Source organism: Schistocerca piceifrons, chromosome 2 (genome assembly GCF_021461385.2).
Source record: "Schistocerca piceifrons isolate TAMUIC-IGC-003096 chromosome 2, iqSchPice1.1, whole genome shotgun sequence".
Classification (NCBI taxonomy): domain Eukaryota; kingdom Metazoa; phylum Arthropoda; class Insecta; order Orthoptera; family Acrididae; genus Schistocerca; species Schistocerca piceifrons.
The window spans coordinates 713,071,711-713,088,710 of record NC_060139.1 but is presented as its reverse complement, the minus strand read 5'-3'; the positions used below and the strand labels follow the sequence as shown (position 1 = coordinate 713,088,710).

Below are 17,000 nucleotides of genomic sequence, written 5' to 3'. Positions count from 1 at the left end.
ACAAGAACGATGTTTTCTGAAACCATGCTGAATATGTATCAATAGATCGTTCCCTCAATAGCTCGTTCACTCCTAGGTAGAACTAGCTTTAGTCAGAAAACACAACAGACCTCTACCCTGTCCTCCAATGAGCTCTTGCTTGACAACACTGAAGTTGCAAATGACACTGGTTTGGTATCAGTGGGATGCATGCCACATGGATTCTGGCTAGGAGCTGTCCTTGAAGGAACCAATTTGCAACAGTTTATTGAATCATTGTGGTGCCTACTGCTGCTTAAACTGTTGATGCAGATGTAGTATGAAGCACCATTTGGTGCCAACTGCTGCTCAAACTGTTGCTGTAGATGAAGTACGAGGCACCAGAGCAAAATGCTAAACACGATGTCCTCCCTCTTGGTAGTGCCACGTGGTCATCAGGAGTCCAATCTTCTTGTGACTGTACACTCTCGTGACCACCACTGTCAGCAATCATGCACAGTAGCAACATTCCTGCCAAGTATTTCTGCAATATTGCAGAAGGAACATTCAACTTCTTGTAGCTCTGTTACATGACCTCATTCAAACTCCGTGAGTTGTTGGTAATGACATCTTTGCTGCCTTAAAGGCATTCTTGACTAACATCAACTCAACATGCCCAATTTCGGAGGTAACTTATGCTAATGATTGTTACAGCATGTATTTAAAGCTAACCTTATTTGCATCCTCATACTGGCACTCTTAGTCTCACTCTTATGCAACTGGCATGAATTTCAAATGGTGTCATTTTCCAGGTGTAGAAGTATGCATACCAAATTTAATTTACATTGTACAACTTGTTCTTGGTTTTGTGATTTTTTCTGTCTGTGTATATAAATGTGCTTGTGTGTAATGTTAGAAGCTCCCATGAGGCTGTTTGCAGATTATGCAGTTGTCTGTAAGAAGGTAGCAATGTCGTAAGTCTATAAAGAACTGCAGGAAAACTGGTTCAAATGGCTCTGAACACTATGGGACTTAACGTCTATGGACATCAGCCAGGAAAACTGGCAAAGGATTGATGTTTCACGCAGGGACTGGCAGTTAACATGGAATGTAAATAAATGTGACACACAGTGCCTAAGTAAGTGAAGAATGCCACTATTATGTGATTATATTACTGGTGACAAATCACTGGAAATTGTAACCATTGCAAAATACATAAGAGTAACCATCCAGTGTGACATAGAGTGGAATTACCACACAAAAAAATTTTTGTAGGTAATATAGGTGGTAGGCTGAGATTCACAGGAAGACTTAGAAAATTATCTATAAAATGGATGACATACAAACCCTTTGTTTGTTGCATTGGTCCTAAAAAATATGGCATTTTGCTGTATGCCTCTTCTTGTTGACACTCACAAATAATGCAATAGGTATAACCTTCTGAAGAAGGGCACTAAGTGCAAGAAACTGGTAAATAAATTAAATTTCTTTTATGTTGCTGGTTGCTTATTATTTTGTTACATACAACTACAGTTACTGAAGATGGATAAAATACTAAACTGCCTACTCTGTTTTCAAACATCTGAATATGTTGTACCAGTTATGTTTTTTTTTCCAATAGGTCTTCAAAATATTCTGTGACTATGTGTCTGATAACTTTTTTTAATTTGGCTATAGGATTTCCATGTAAGGAAAACTGACCTTTTAAGAGTGCACATGTATTTTTAGAAATTAAATTTCCTTTATGCAACTGGTTGCTTATTATTTCTTTACAAAGTAGGCAGTATTATGCACAGTACTGTGTGTGTAAAGGTATGAGCTCACACATGCTCAGACACACACACACACACACACACACACACACACACACACACACAGACACAGCTATCTAAAAGGTACCACTGCATGTGCTGAGGACATACCACAAGGACATTTTCATGGCTGTCGTAGGCTTTGTGACAAGTGTAGCTTTTTCTTGTGTGCATTAATGACCTCTCATCTGTTACATTGCCAGATGCTAAGTTTGTTTTGTATGCAGATGATACAAACATTGCAATAAGTAGCAAGTCAAGTACAGATTTGGAAATAGCTGCTAATCAGATTTTCACTGACATTAATAAGTGGTTTAAAGCTAACTCATTGTCATTAAACTTTGGTAAGACCCACTGTATGCTGTTCAGAACCTGTAAGAGATTTCCTTCCAGCATGTGTACAACATATGAAGACATGCAAATCGAAGAGGTTGACAGTCTTAAATTTATGGGATTACAACTCGATAATAAATTCAGTTGGGAAGGGCGTACCACAGAATTGCTTAAGTGCCTAAACAAGTCTGTATTTTCAGTGAGAATGATGTCAGATGTAAGTGATATAAAATTAAAAAACCTTGCATACTTTGCTTACTTTCATTCTAGTATGTCATATGGGATCATATTCTGGGGCAACTCATCAAACCGAGAAAAAGTTTTTGGGGTTCAAAAGCATGTGATAAGTATCATTTGTGGTGTAAATTCAAGAACATCATATAGAAACCTGTTCAAGGAGCTCTGTATTCTGACCACTGCTTCTCAGTATATTTATTCCTCAATGAAATTTGTTGCAAGTAATACATCTCTATTTCCAACAAATAGCTCAATACGTAGTTTCAATACTAGGAATAAGAACAATCTACATAAAGACTTAAAATCACTCACCTTAGACCAAAAAGAGGTCCAATATTCAGGAACACACATTTTAAATAAATTGCCAGCAACCATCAAAAACTTGGTTTCAGATAAAGCACGATTTCAACAGAGTTTGAAAGACTTTTTGATGGGAAACTCCTTCTACTCTATAGATGAATATCTTAACAGAGACTGTTAAGCCAGCTTAAGTAAAAATGTATGTTAGTTTTCAGTTTTGACAGCAATTGGGCACAACAGTCAAGATTAGATATTTTGTGTTTGATAAATTTATTAACCCCTCATGAACCATGGACCTTGCCGTTGGTGGGGAGGCTTGCGTGCCTCAGCGATACAGATGGCCATACCGTAGGTGCAACCACAATGGAGGGGTATATGTTGAGAGGCCAGACAAACGTGTGGTTCCTGAAGAGGGGCAGCAGCCTTTTCAGTAGTTGCAGAGGCAACAGTCTGGATGATTGACTGACCTGGCCTTGTAACACTAACCATAACGGCCTTTCTGTGCTGGTACTGCAAACAGCTGAAAGCAAGGGGAAACTACAGCCGTAATTTTTTCTGAGGACATCCAGCTTTACTGTATGGTTAAATAATGATGGTGTCCTCTTGGGTAAAATATTCCAGAGGTAAAATAGTGCCCCATTTGGATCTCCGGGTGGGGACTACTCAAGAGGATGTTGTTATCAGCAGAAAAAAAATGCATTCTACGGATCAGAGCGTGGAATGTCAGATCCCTTAATTGGGTGGGTAGGTTAGAAAATTTAAAAAGGGAAATGGGTAGGTTAAAGTTAGATACAGTAGGAATTAGTGAAGTTCGGTGGCAGGAGGAACAAGACTTTTGGTCAGGTGAATACAGGGTTATAAATACAAAATCAAATAGGGGTAATGCAGGAGTAGGTTTAATAATTAATAAAAAAATAGGAGTGGGAGTAAGCTACTACAAACAGCATAGTGAATGCATTATTGTGGCCACGATAGACATGAAGCCCACACCTACTACAATAGTACAAGTTTATATGCCAACTAGCTCTGCAGATGATGAAGAAATTGATGAAATGTATGATGAGATAAAAGAAATTATTCAGATAGTGAACGGAGATGAAAATTTAATAGTCATGGGTGACTGGAATTTGAGAGTAGGAAAAGGGAGAGAAGGAAACATAGTAGGTGAATATGGATTGGGGGAAAGAAATGAAAGAGGAAGCCGTCTGGTAGAATTTTGCACAGAGCATAACTTAATCATAGCTAACACTTGGTTCAAGAATCATAAAATAAGGTTGTACACATGGAAGAATCCTGGAAATACTAGAAGGTATCAGATAGATTATATAATGGTAAGACAGAGATTTAGGAACCAGGTACTAAATTGTAAGACATTTCCAGGAGCAGATGTGGACTCTGACCACAATCTATTGGTTATGAGCTGTAGATTAAAACTGAAGAAACTGCTAAAAGGTGGGAATTTAAGGAGATGGGATCTGGACAAACTGATTAAACCAGAGGTTGTACAGAGTTTCAGGGAGAGCATAAGGGAACAATTGTCACAAATGGGAGAAAGAAATACAGTAGAAGAAGAATGGGTAGCTCTGAGGGATGAAGTAGTGAAGGCAGCAGAGGATGAAGTAGGTAAAAAGACGAGGGATAGTAGAAATCCTTGGGTAACAGAAGAAATATTGAATTTAATTGATGAAAGGAGAAAATATAAAAATGCAGTAAATGAAGCAGGCAAAAAGGTATACAAACGTCTCAAAAATGAGATCGACAGGAAGTGCAAAATGGCTAAGCAGGGATGGCTAGAGGACAAATGTAAGGATGTAGAGGATTATCTCACTAGGGGTAAGATAGATACTGCCTACAGGAAAATTAAAGAGACCTTTGGAGAAAAGAGAACCACATGTATGAATATCAAGAGCTCAGACGGAAACCAAGTTCTAAGCAAAGAAGGGGAAGCAGAAAGGTGGAAGGAGTATATAGAGGGCCTATACAAGGGCGATGTACTTGAGGACAATATTCTGGAAATGGAAGAGAATGTAGATGAAGGCGAAATGGGAGATACAATACTGCGTGAAGAGGTTGACGGAGCACTGAAACACCTAAGTTGAAACAAGGCACCGGGAGTAGAAAACATTCCATTAGAACTACTGACGGCCTTGGGAGAGCCAGTCCTGACAAAACTCTACCATCTGGTGAGCAAGATGTATGAAACAGGCAAAATCGCCTTGGACTTAAAGAAGAATATAACAATTCCAATCCCAAAGAAAGCAGGTGTTGACAGATGTGAAAATTACTGAACAATCAGTTTAATAAGCCACAGCTGCAAAATACTAATGCGAATTCTTTACAGACGAATGGAAAAACTAGTAGAAGCCAACCTTGGGGAAGATCAGTTTGGATTCCGTAGAAATATTGGAACACGTGAGGCAAGACTGACCTTACAACTTATCATAGAAGAAAGATTAAGGGAAGGCAAACCTATGTTTCTAGCATTTGTAGACTTAGAGAAAGCTTTTTGGATTCCGTAGAAATATTGGAACACGTGAGGCAAGACTGACCTTACAACTTATCATAGAAGAAAGATTAAGGGAAGGCAAACCTATGTTTCTAGCATTTGTAGACTTAGAGAAAGCTTTTGACAATGTTGACTGGAATACTCTCTTTCAAATTCTAAAGGTGGCAGGGGTAAAATACAGGGAGCGAAAGGCTATTTACAATTTGTACAGAAACCAGATGGCAGTTATAAGAGTCGAGGGACATGAAAGGGAAATAACGGTTGTGAAGGGAGTGAGACAGGGTTGTAGCCTATCTCTGATGTTATTCAATCTGTATATTGAGCAAGCAGTAAAGAAAACAAAAGAAAAATTCGGAGTAGGTTTTAAAATCCATGGAGAAGAAATAAAAACTTTGAGGTTCGCCGATGACATTGTAATTCTGTCAGAGACAGCAAAGGACCTGGAAGAGCAGTTGAATGGAATGGACAGTGTCTTGAAAGTAGGATATAAGATGAACATCAACAAAAGCAAAACTAGGATAATCGAATGTAGTCGAATTAAGTCAGGTGATGCTGAGAGAATTAGATTAGGAAATGAGACACTTAAAGTAGTAAAGGAGTTTTGCTATTTGGGGAGCAAAATAACTGTTGTTGGTCGAAGTAGAGAGGATATAAAATGTAGACTGGAAATGGCAAGAAAAGCGTTTCTGAAGAAGAGAAATTTGTTAACATTGAGTATAGATTTAAGTGTCAGGAAGTCGTTTCTGAAAGTATTTGTATGGAGTGTAGCCATGTATGGAAGTGAAACATGGTCAATAAATGGTTTGGACAAGAAGAGAATAGAAGCTTTCGAAATGTGGTGCTACAGAAGAATGCTGAAGATTAGATGGGTAGATCACATAACTAATGAGGAGGTAATGAATAGAATTGGGGAGAAGAGGAGTTTGTGGCACAACTTGACAAGAAGAAGGGATCGGTTGGTAGGACATGTTCTGAGGCATCACGGAATCACAAATTTAGCATTGGAGGGCAGTGTGGAGGGTAAAAATCATAGAGGGAGACCAAGAGATGAATACACTAAGCAGATTCAGAAGGACATAGGTTCCAGTAAGTACTGGGAGATGAAGAAGCTTGCACAGGATAGAGTAGCATGGAGAGCTGCATCTAACCAGTCTTAGGACTGAAGACCACAACAACAACAACAACAACAAGATTCACAGAGTCAAGAGTGTGCCAAGAATACCAAATTTCAGGCATTATCTTTCACCACAGACAATGTAATGACCGAGAGAAGTGGCATTTGCATAGAGTTGTCAGTGCTAACAGACATCAACAGTGCATGAAATAACTGCAGAAGTCAATGTATCTTTTATTACAGTGTGGTAAAATTTGGCATTAATGGGCTATGGCAGCAGATGACCAACACAAGTGTCTTTGCCAACAGCACGACATCACCTGCAGCACCTCTACTGTGCTTATGACCATTTTGGTTGGACCCTCAAGGACTGGAAAACTGTGGCATGGTCAGAAAAGTCCTGATTCCAGTTGGTAAGAGTTGATGGTAGAGTTTGGGTGTGGCACAGACCCCATGAAGCTATGGACCCAAGTTGCCAAGAAGGCAATGAGCAAGATGGTGGTGGCTTCACAATGGTGTTGGCTGTGTTTACACAAAATGGACATGATCCTCTGGTCTAGATGAACCATTCATTGACTGGAAATGGAGACCATTTGCAGCCATTCATGGACTTCATGTTCCCAAAAACTGATGGAATTTTTATGGATGACAATGCGCCATGTCCCTGGGCCACAATTGTTCACAATTGGTTTGAAGAACATTCTGGACAATTCGAGTGAATGATTTGGCCACCCAATCACCCAACATGAATAACATCCAACATTTATGGGACATAATCAAGAGGTCAACTTATGCACAGAATCCTGCATCGGCAACACTTTCACTGTTATGAATGGCTATACAAGCAGCAAGGTTAAATAATTCTGCAGGGGACTTCCAACCAATAGTTGAATTAATGACATGTTGAGTCGAGTTGATGCACTATGTCAGGCATAAGGAGCTCTGTCATGATATTAGGAGGTATCCCATGTCACCTGACAACTCAGTGTATTACTAAACACGCATTTGAAGCCAGAAGGCTAAATGATCCACATAAATCTAACAACTTTATAATACTTTTACAGTTGTATGCATGAAGATGCAAATCTTGATTGCACATGCTGTCTGTAGGAATAGAAAAACTGCATTTCATTTTGTGTTTTAAAACACAGGAATACTGGTAAAAATATAAATAATTCATTGCATTTTATATTTCATAGCTTAAGCACATTTTTTTCCATGTCATAGCCAGTTTCGGACATGAATTTAAGATATTTTTTACATTATCTTCATTTGTTTTTTGTTTAATAATTTTAAATATGACTTTAAAATGATTTCTTATGATACCTTATTCTTTTTTGTGGATTTTACATTTTCTGCTGACAGAATTTAAAGTTAAGTGATACTATCTGTACCTTCAAATGGCTCTGAGCACTATGGGACTTAACATCTATGGTCATCAGTCCACTAGAACTTAGGACTACTTAAACCTAACTAACCTAAGGACATCACACAACACCCAGTCACCACGAGGCAGAGAAAACCCTGACCCCGCCGGGAATCGAACCTGGAAACCCGGGCGTGGGAAGCGAGAACGCTACCGCACGACCACGAGCTGCGGACACTGTACCTTCACTTCATTTGTCAATTACTATTAATTGTCTACATTAAATGAAGGACAAAAACTATGAATAATACTGACAGTGTGGCCTATTATAACCATTCATGGTTTTCTACCTTCACTGGCAATGTTTATAATTATGAAGAAGGAAAAAAGCTTACCTTGAAAAAAGCTATGTAGATCAATGAGGAGTAGAAATTCACAAACTGAAAGACAAATATCTTGAAAGTGTAGCTGTCTTCATATTCTGTTTGAGTCCTGGGATTCTCTAGGTTTGTCAAAAGTGTTGCAATTCTCTGATATAGCTGTAAACAAATTGTATTGATTTAAGTCATTATACAGCCATACATTTTGTTTAATATAACAGGTTCTCTTATCTAACAATTTATTTTTAGATGAGCTTCTATGCTGCTCAATGCTCTCTTTATGTAGTGAATAAATATCTGTCTTATGGCAAATACGAAGGTTTGAGTGGATATAAAATGTAGATTTTTATTTTTTATGGAAAATTGTTGTTTGGAGTTTTCTATTTAATTTGATGTATGTTTCATTGAGTTTGGAGGACTCCAAGTATTTTTAATTTATTTTGAAATAATTTACTACACAAGTAATTTCTATAGGTTGTATGAGCACTTGTTCAGTTCCGGCAAGATGTCTTGGGAACTGTTCGCTCCAGAAGGCAGTGCTTTATGAATGTCTTGCTGCAGTAGCTGTTTCATTGGTTGTTGTGATATCACTTCCTGTTTGTGCTATAAAGCATGGTATCATCCACATTTTGTAAGGTGCATTACACTTTTCGTTGTGTATATTTGGACTTGTTGCTCATTGAGATGTGTTTCACTCTTTAATATGACTCCACCAAAGGAAATATTTAAGAAGAGAAGAAACAAGGAAAATAGATTCTACTGAACGTATCCTGTTGGAAATTTACATCCAGAGAATGGAGATTTGGGCAAGCAACAATGAACAAAGTTATGTGAACAGTAGTGAAGTGTACAGTGAAACCAGTTTAATATTAAGTTCAAGTGTACTAAAAACAATTTTTAATCAATCTGCATGTTGTAATTTGTATGGTGAAGAGATAATAATTTCTGAAAATGGCTTCGAAGGAAATGGTTTAGTTCTTTGTTGGGAAGTCTCTTGATTAAGTCGTGAGAATAAGAGCGAATTTTGGACATCTGTTTATTTATTTATTTATTTTTATTTATTTATATACTTGTTCCATAGATCTGTACATGTGAGTAAGTCACTCAGATGTGAAAACAATAATTTCTTGGGATGAATATTAGAGATTGTGTGCTCTTATCAGTCTGTCATGCCTCCTACTAATGTATCATGATACACAGATGCGTTTGGAGAAACAGTAAAAGTAACTTCAGAGAGCCAATGAAATCTGGAACAGCAGAAGCACTTGGGGGGGGGACACCGATAGAAACAATGACATTTGCACTGAATTTGATGGATCATGGCAGAAAAGGGACCATCAATCAAAAAATTCTTTTGCCACTGCAATAAGTACTGATATCAGAAAGGTGCTTGACATGGAAGTATTGTCAAAACATTTCCAAGGCCGCACAAAAGTGGGTACCAATAATTAATGGAAAAAAAACAAAAAAACATGATTGTATGAACACAAGTGTCGCAAAGCATATGAGGGATCCAATGGAGGAATAGAAAGTGCCTCAGCTGTGAAGATCTTTCAATTCCCTCAAGAATAATCTGGGGTTTTTTATGCTAAATTTATTTATTCGTTACTGTGATTCCAGTTTTTCAAATCAATAATTGACAGCAAGCTCTGTGATGACCTAAAACTTCAAAAGTTGGAAAGACTCTATCATGTGCAAAACTAATGGATACCCAACTGCTTAAAATCAGGCAGAACTTTTCTTGCAAAAAGCTTGAAGATGGAAAGACATTTAGATCATGTTTGACTGACAAAACAATATATCAGGTTAGTGAATACTATGGCCAAGCCACTAGACAGAATACAAACAACCTGGAAGGAATGAGAAAAGCAGTAATGACAATGTTTTTCCACAAGACATCAAGTGATTAGTAGCCACTGCACAGCTTGTTTTCAATTGGCGGTTGTAAATACTACAAAGCTGAGGCAGCAGTAACTGAATATACCCATGGAAACACCATCCCTGAAGCTGTTGGAACAGTAACAAAGTCAATGTGTACAGACGTAGCACATCCAGATCTCTTGAAGAAATGCCTCACAGTAAAAACTCAAAATGTAAATCAGTCTTTCAACAATGTTGTATGGAACAGAGTGCCCAAAACTGTATTTGTTGGCTTGAAAACCCTGAAGACTGGGGTCAACAATGCTGTGATCACCTTCAATAATGGAAATGCAGGCAGAATAAAGGTTCTGAAGCAATTTGAAATTAAGTCTGGCCACAATTCAGAAACAGTCCTCCAAGAGCTGAATAGATGATGAGTATCCAAGGCAGAAATTATGGTCAAAAATATAATAGAAGCAGTAAGATCCCTGAGACAGAGAAAGAGACAGTGGCTGGTTGATCTTCAAGAAGATAAAGATCACAAAGCTGGAGAGTTTTAGTGTGTCTCTTCATTAAACTGTGGGTTTTCCTTTACTTCAACTTTCAAATGTGATTTATGAAAAACTATCTCTTTCTTCTTCTCCTCCTCCTCCTCCTTCTTCTCTATCTCTTTCTTTTTAATTGAAAAAAGTTTCCCACTATGCCAGAAACTATTTAACCTAACACTGAAATTTTTACCACTTAGAACAGTACTATGTTTATGTGGATTTACAATGGTAGAGATAGCAAAATATTTTTTTCAATTACAAAAATTTTTAAGACCTTCATTAAAAAATTGATATAGTGTTCCTAACAATGTTTGATACTTGACACTAGAACAGTGAATGTACATGATATGACTCTATATCCTGGCAATGTTTTGCTTTATTACCTTGGACAGTTCCAGAAAAATGTGATATAAATATGTTAAATTTAGCATTATCAAGATGTAGCATATTATTCTTAAATTACAGGTTTTTCATTATTTGAAACCATCTTTGAATATTTTAACATCAACAGAGTGCTGCAGTCAGTAATGTTTTAAAGAGTTAGGATCACCCTGTCTTTGCTATATGGATAGTAATTACTTACTGCAGTTTTTGTTACTTGTAAAGAAGAAATGGAATGTACAATAGAATAACAATAAAAGTTTAAAGTAATATAGCAGAAATTTTGTTTCTATAGTTCATTACTTATTTTGTAATATTACCCGTGTCAGAATCATGATGATCGTTAAGTTGATAACAGCAGCTGTGACCGATGTGAAAATCTTGGCATGTGTACTGAAGAAACCTCCACTGCTATGAAACACTGTTATTAGTGCAATTCTGTAGATTATTGTTCCTAGAACTGTCCCCATCACAACAACAACCTGAAAGAATAGTATGAGTTTTGCAAAAAATTCATGAGAGTTACCACTCTTAATTATCACAAAATTGGTAAAATTAGATACACTAACACTAATTTAAATAAAATTAAAGTCCAGAGTATTTTTATATGTTAATCATCAATTGTGACCAGCTTACAGTTACTGAAGACACTGTAATCAAATTCCCCATTAAATGCTGGATTCGACACTGTGTATGATAAATCATTCTATTTAAATTAAAATTAATTTTTAGCAGAGATTTCACACCATAGAACCAAGCAAGCCGCCTCCCCCCCCCCCCCCCCCCCCCCCCTCCCCAAATCAGAACTTCCATTGTCAGAAACAAATTGTAGACCATTTCCAATGTGACACAACAAAGCATCGGTTCACTTTCAAAGTTCAAGCAGTGCATAATAGCTGGCACAGTTAGTAGCCAATTGTTTCTCATCAGAGCAAAGCGAACACAAAAATTATGCACATGCAGACAGGCTGCTTCCTTTTTAGCAAACAAGCACTAATAAGCAGCTAACAACCATTGTGGCTGTACTGTAGAGTCTATGACAAACACCAACTAACATACAATTTAATTATACTACGATTTATTAAAAACATGTGTTAAATAGAAGTTCAACATTAATTAATTTGTATTAAGCTACAGTTTCACACTGTCTATAACAACCTCACCATGAGAAACACGACTGAAGTAGTTGCCAGAAGCCTCCAAGCTTTGCTCCATGTGGGAAGATATGGCTCTTTTTCATGTGTGACTGGATTGATGCGGAATGTTTTAACTGATGTCTCAAATTCTGGTCTTGGTTCTTCATCTTCTTCAGCATTTTGCAAGTCCCATTCCCACACAATTACTGCTTGTCGCCGTTTCCAGAGTTCAAGAAAGGTGGTAGCTACAAAAATCATTTGAATTTTATCAGGAGAATATTAATATTAATGAGCAGTTCAGAAAAAAGAAACTCATATGTGAAATGAAACAGTGGAAAACCCAAAATGGAATGTAACATTATTGTGAAAAGGGTAGCTGCTACTCACAATATAGCGGAGATGCTGATTCACAGATAGGCACAACAAAAAGACTGTCACCACAAAATAAACTTTCAGCCAACAAGGCCTTTGTCAAAAGTAGACAAAACACATGCACACACACACACACATGCAAACCAACTCTCACACACACATGACCAGTCTCTGGCAGCTGGAGCCATACTACACTCGTAATGTGGCTTCATCTGCCAGAGACTGTCGTGTGTGTGTGTGTGTGTGTGTGTGTGTGTGTGTGTGTGTGTGTGCGCGTGTGTGTGTGTGTGTGTGTGTGTTGTCTACTTTTGCTACTTTTGACAAGGGCCTTGTTGGCTGAAAGCTTATTTTGTGACAGTCCTTTTGTTGTGCCTATCTGCAGCTCAGCATCTCCGCCATATGGTGCATAGCAACTATCCTTTTCATAAGGTTGTCATATGTGAACTATATTTACCAATACAAGTTAGTCATAGTAGCTTTTATTTGACTCAACTGCAGCCTTCTGCAACTAGTTTAGAAGTGTGTCAGTTATACTCCACCCTTTTCATTCATTTATTTATCTATTTATGCCCAATGCATTTCAGAGCAGCACCTATATTTTTAAGGACTGACTGTTTTTTTGAGATGCATCTCTGCACCTTTTATCACTTGACTATAAAGGAATGACACAGTTTTTGGTTTACGAATGTGTTGTTCATTTACTGCTAGGTGATAAACTGAAGATTTAACTCGCAAAAACATCAATCAGTCCTTTAACATGGAGCTGTATCTCTGAAATTCTTTAGATTTAAATACAAAAATAAAGATTTTGACTGAGGGTGGTGTACTGTTATTAAAGTATTATTAACAGAAAAGAAACTAAAGAAAAAGTTCAAGTATAGTGAAATGCTTCAGTTACTATACTTAACTTTGAGATTTTATATAGCATTTATTATTTTACATCAAGAGGCACATCAGTTGACTTTAACCCAAAATTCTTCTACTCTGTGTAACTTTAATTTTTTGTTCTGTAATATAAAATGCATCAATGCGGCTATAGGAGGTATGGAATACGTTATTACTCTCTATTTTTCATGCTGCCAACTTCCAGTGGACCTCCGCAATTCCATACAATTCATGTACAGATTTAAGTATATCTCCGTAACATTGTTTTGAACATTACTTCAGGTATTATAAAATGCAAACAAATCATCATTAGCAATATCTGATTTGGCCTGTAATACTATATTACCATCCACATTTTGTATCTCAGTTTGTCCAGTTTCATTTAATTTTGTTCATATTACTCATTAGCTTCATTTGCATTTTGGGTCACATTTCCACCAATGGTACTGGGGATGAAATAATAGTATTTATATGTATCAGAAATTGTCTTTCTTTTTGCATTTTAGACAAAGTTGATATTACTGTTTGAAGTTTTATCTATGTGCAAGAACATTTTATATCTAGTGGCTGATAATGAATTCTTCTTTCATATTCATTTTACCAACCCAAAATTATATTCAGTTATAGAAAACACAACAATGTTATCACCAGACATGAGTTCTCCTCATAATACAAATGTTATTCTTTTGTAACCTTACTTAAATATTTTTAATTCAACATTTTCTGCATTAACCTATCTGTGAATAAGCTCCAAAGCTTGTGAGGACAATACAGCATAAGAGGTAGGATCAAAATAATCCCCCCCCCCCTTATATCACAGTTGGAGTGTTGAAATTGCATGACAATATAGTTTGAAGTTTGCTCTACAGAAAGTATTTAGTTTTCATATGCAGCTCTAGCAAATGAAGCCTGAACTATGAAACAAAAGTAGCACACATGTTACTGTCATCAGCTTGTGAAGAGCATCAGAGAGCAGTTTGATATTTGTGACCCAAAGGGCATAAACTGAGTGAAATTCACAGGGACATGTGTGGCGTGTATGGAGTTGGACCATAGCAATGTCTACAGATGGTGTACATTCTTCTAAGAGAACCATGTGAATCTTTGGATGTGTAGTCTGACACCCACATACCTACTAAGTCACATCTAAGTTCTTTAATAGCTTTTCATTGTGCTTACTCAAATAAATAAAATAGTATATAATTCCCATTGGTGGCACTGTCACTTTCCTCACCTTTGGTAACCCCAACATAGTTTTCACCTCTGCTATATACCAGTCTCATGGTGTGTTTAATTCAACATTAAAGTTTTTAATATTTCATGCAGTGACATATGCTATGGATCAAAATGAAGCATAAATAAGTAACTTACCCCAGAAAGACATAAAAATAGCAAAGAAGACAGTAGCTGGATTGTCAAACAGATATGTGAGTTTTGCAAATGTACATGACTGATACAGTCTGGTAAAAGGACATGCTTTGTCACAATGTGGACAGAGTGTGATATTGCCAGGTCCAGACCTATTACAGATCTCCAGGCTGAAACCATAAAAATCAGTTACACAAACAATTTGAATACTGATAGAAATTATTGTTTAAAGATTTAATTGATGAATTAACACTATCTGAGGACAGGATTCAAAAAGGAAAGGTAGATTAATATCAGTTTCAGTCAAATGACAATAAGGAAAAATAGCCAACTAAAGGAATTTGAATTCAACATAATTATGATCAGAATTCAGACACATATCCTGATCACTGAGTTTTTGTACACTGTTTAAATTTTTACTGTTGGTAGCATCACTGCTTTACTGTCTTAATTGCATCTCCATGTAGCTTTTCTAAACCTGGGAATTATGATTTGATACATCGAGGCATTATAGTGGCTCATTGTGCAACTCCTGGATAGTTTCTATGCTGAATTGTGATGTATGTAATTTCATCTTTACTAATTATGTCTGGGTCACTTGTTTTAAATTGTATGCTACAGAAAGTAACATCACAGTAATGAGCAGATGCAGGAGATTCCCCAAGTATCATAAATGGGATGTAGTGTCCCTTTAAACAAGAGGATGAGTAACATTCCATTTGTGGTTGTGAAATGTTTGGTATTTTTATTATGTTGCAATGATTTGTGTTTGCTCAGCATATTGTGTCACTTGACGTTTAGTCTGTATGTTTGCATCACGTTTCATCCATAGACATCATACAGTTCCTTTGAGTGATGTCTATTCTCATCTTTGAAGGTATATTTCACTGTGTGCACAATTACATTTCACCAACCAGTCATGCACATCTATGAATGGTATGAAAGAGTAGAGTTACATCATCAATTGTGTGCCAGTGATCTGTCCATATAGGACTGTCATTTAGGATAATATTTTCTTTATGAATAATAATTTGAGATTCTTCAGGGCTAGGGTCATCCTCCAGCATGTTTCTTCAGATGCACACACACACACACACACACACACACACACACACACACACAGTGAATTGACAGGCAGTTACCATTGTGTAGTTTTGTACAAAGATGGATATTAGTTAATAAAAGACTTTTCATCACTGGAAAAAATATCAGTATATGTTATATGTACAGGACAGATCTATCAAACAATGGAAAATCTAGGAAGGAATGTAACAATATTATGAAAAGGAAAGTTGCCACTCACCATTTAGTGGAGATGCTGAGTTGCATATAAGCACAACAAAAAGACTGTCACAAATACAGCTTTCACCCAGTAAGGCCTTCATCAAAATTAGACAACAAACACACACATACATACTCACACAAACACAACTTTGTTGTTTTCATTTGATTCCTCTTTGTACACAAATATACGTGACAGCAAACAAAATTAGAATGTAATGCCCTATCAACACTAAATTCGTAAATAATGGAGAACTACCTCAATTACCAATGAGCAGCAAAGGAATTACACTGCATCCTTATAAAGTGATTTAGGGACTTCCAAATTGGATTCTCTAATAGGAATTCAGTATCTTCTACTCCAAAATATGATATGTGTGCTAAACACTGCCTCAACTTACATGGTGCAAAGTATCAGGAATTATGTCATGCTTGGGTAGCTCTGTTGGTAGAGCACTTGCATGTGAAAGGAAAAGGTCCTGATTCAGGTCTAGGTCTGGCTCACAGTTTTAATCTGCCAGGAAGTTTCGTATCACCGCACACTCTGCTGCAGAGTGAAAATTTCATTTTAGAAACTATCTGATGCAGTTTTCTATTGACCAAAACAAGCAGAAAGTTTATGATGTAATAGCAACAATAGTATGGAAAGGATAGATTGCTACTCACCACAAAGAGGAGCCACTGAGTCGCAGACAGGCACAATGGAAAAGACTTCTAAAATATTTACATATAACCTTTCGGACACAGTACTTTTCTGAAGTAGAACATACACACATTCACACAAGCACAATTTACACACACATGGTCAGTGTCTCTCTGAGCTGAGGCCTAACTGCACTTGCACCTAACATGAGCAGCAATCTTTTGGGATGTGTGGTCATGGTAAGGAGACGGCTTTGGACAGTGAGGGGAAGGAATAGTAGGGTATGGGTAAAGGATAATGCAGTGCTGTCTGTGGCAGCAGGCAGGGATGTGATGGGACAAAATAGGGCTGCTAGGTGCAATGTCAGGAGGCTGTGCTGGAGTTGGTGGAGAGAGGAAGGGGGAGAGGCAAGAAGTAGAGAAAGGGCAAACTCTATTAGCTGCAATGGCAAGTGTAGTACTTGAATGAGAAGCAGGGAAGTGGATAGGTAAGTGGAGGACAGGGAGTAGTGAAAGCTGAGA

General features: G+C 37.2%; 1 protein-coding gene across 1 annotated transcript in view; it reads right to left on the bottom strand.

Annotated features, from left to right (window-relative positions):
- Positions 1 to 17,000, bottom strand: part of LOC124775791 (anoctamin-4-like) — a 332,872-nt gene that overhangs the window by 71,767 nt on the left and 244,105 nt on the right. Inside the window, exons 12-15 of the mRNA XM_047250621.1 lie at positions 14,559 to 14,725; positions 11,958 to 12,175; positions 11,115 to 11,276; positions 8,021 to 8,164 (exon numbers count right to left, since the gene is read on the bottom strand). Of these exons, the coding sequence (XP_047106577.1) occupies positions 8,021 to 8,164; positions 11,115 to 11,276; positions 11,958 to 12,175; positions 14,559 to 14,725 (691 nt within the window). The remainder of the gene's footprint in view (positions 1 to 8,020; positions 8,165 to 11,114; positions 11,277 to 11,957; positions 12,176 to 14,558; positions 14,726 to 17,000) is intronic.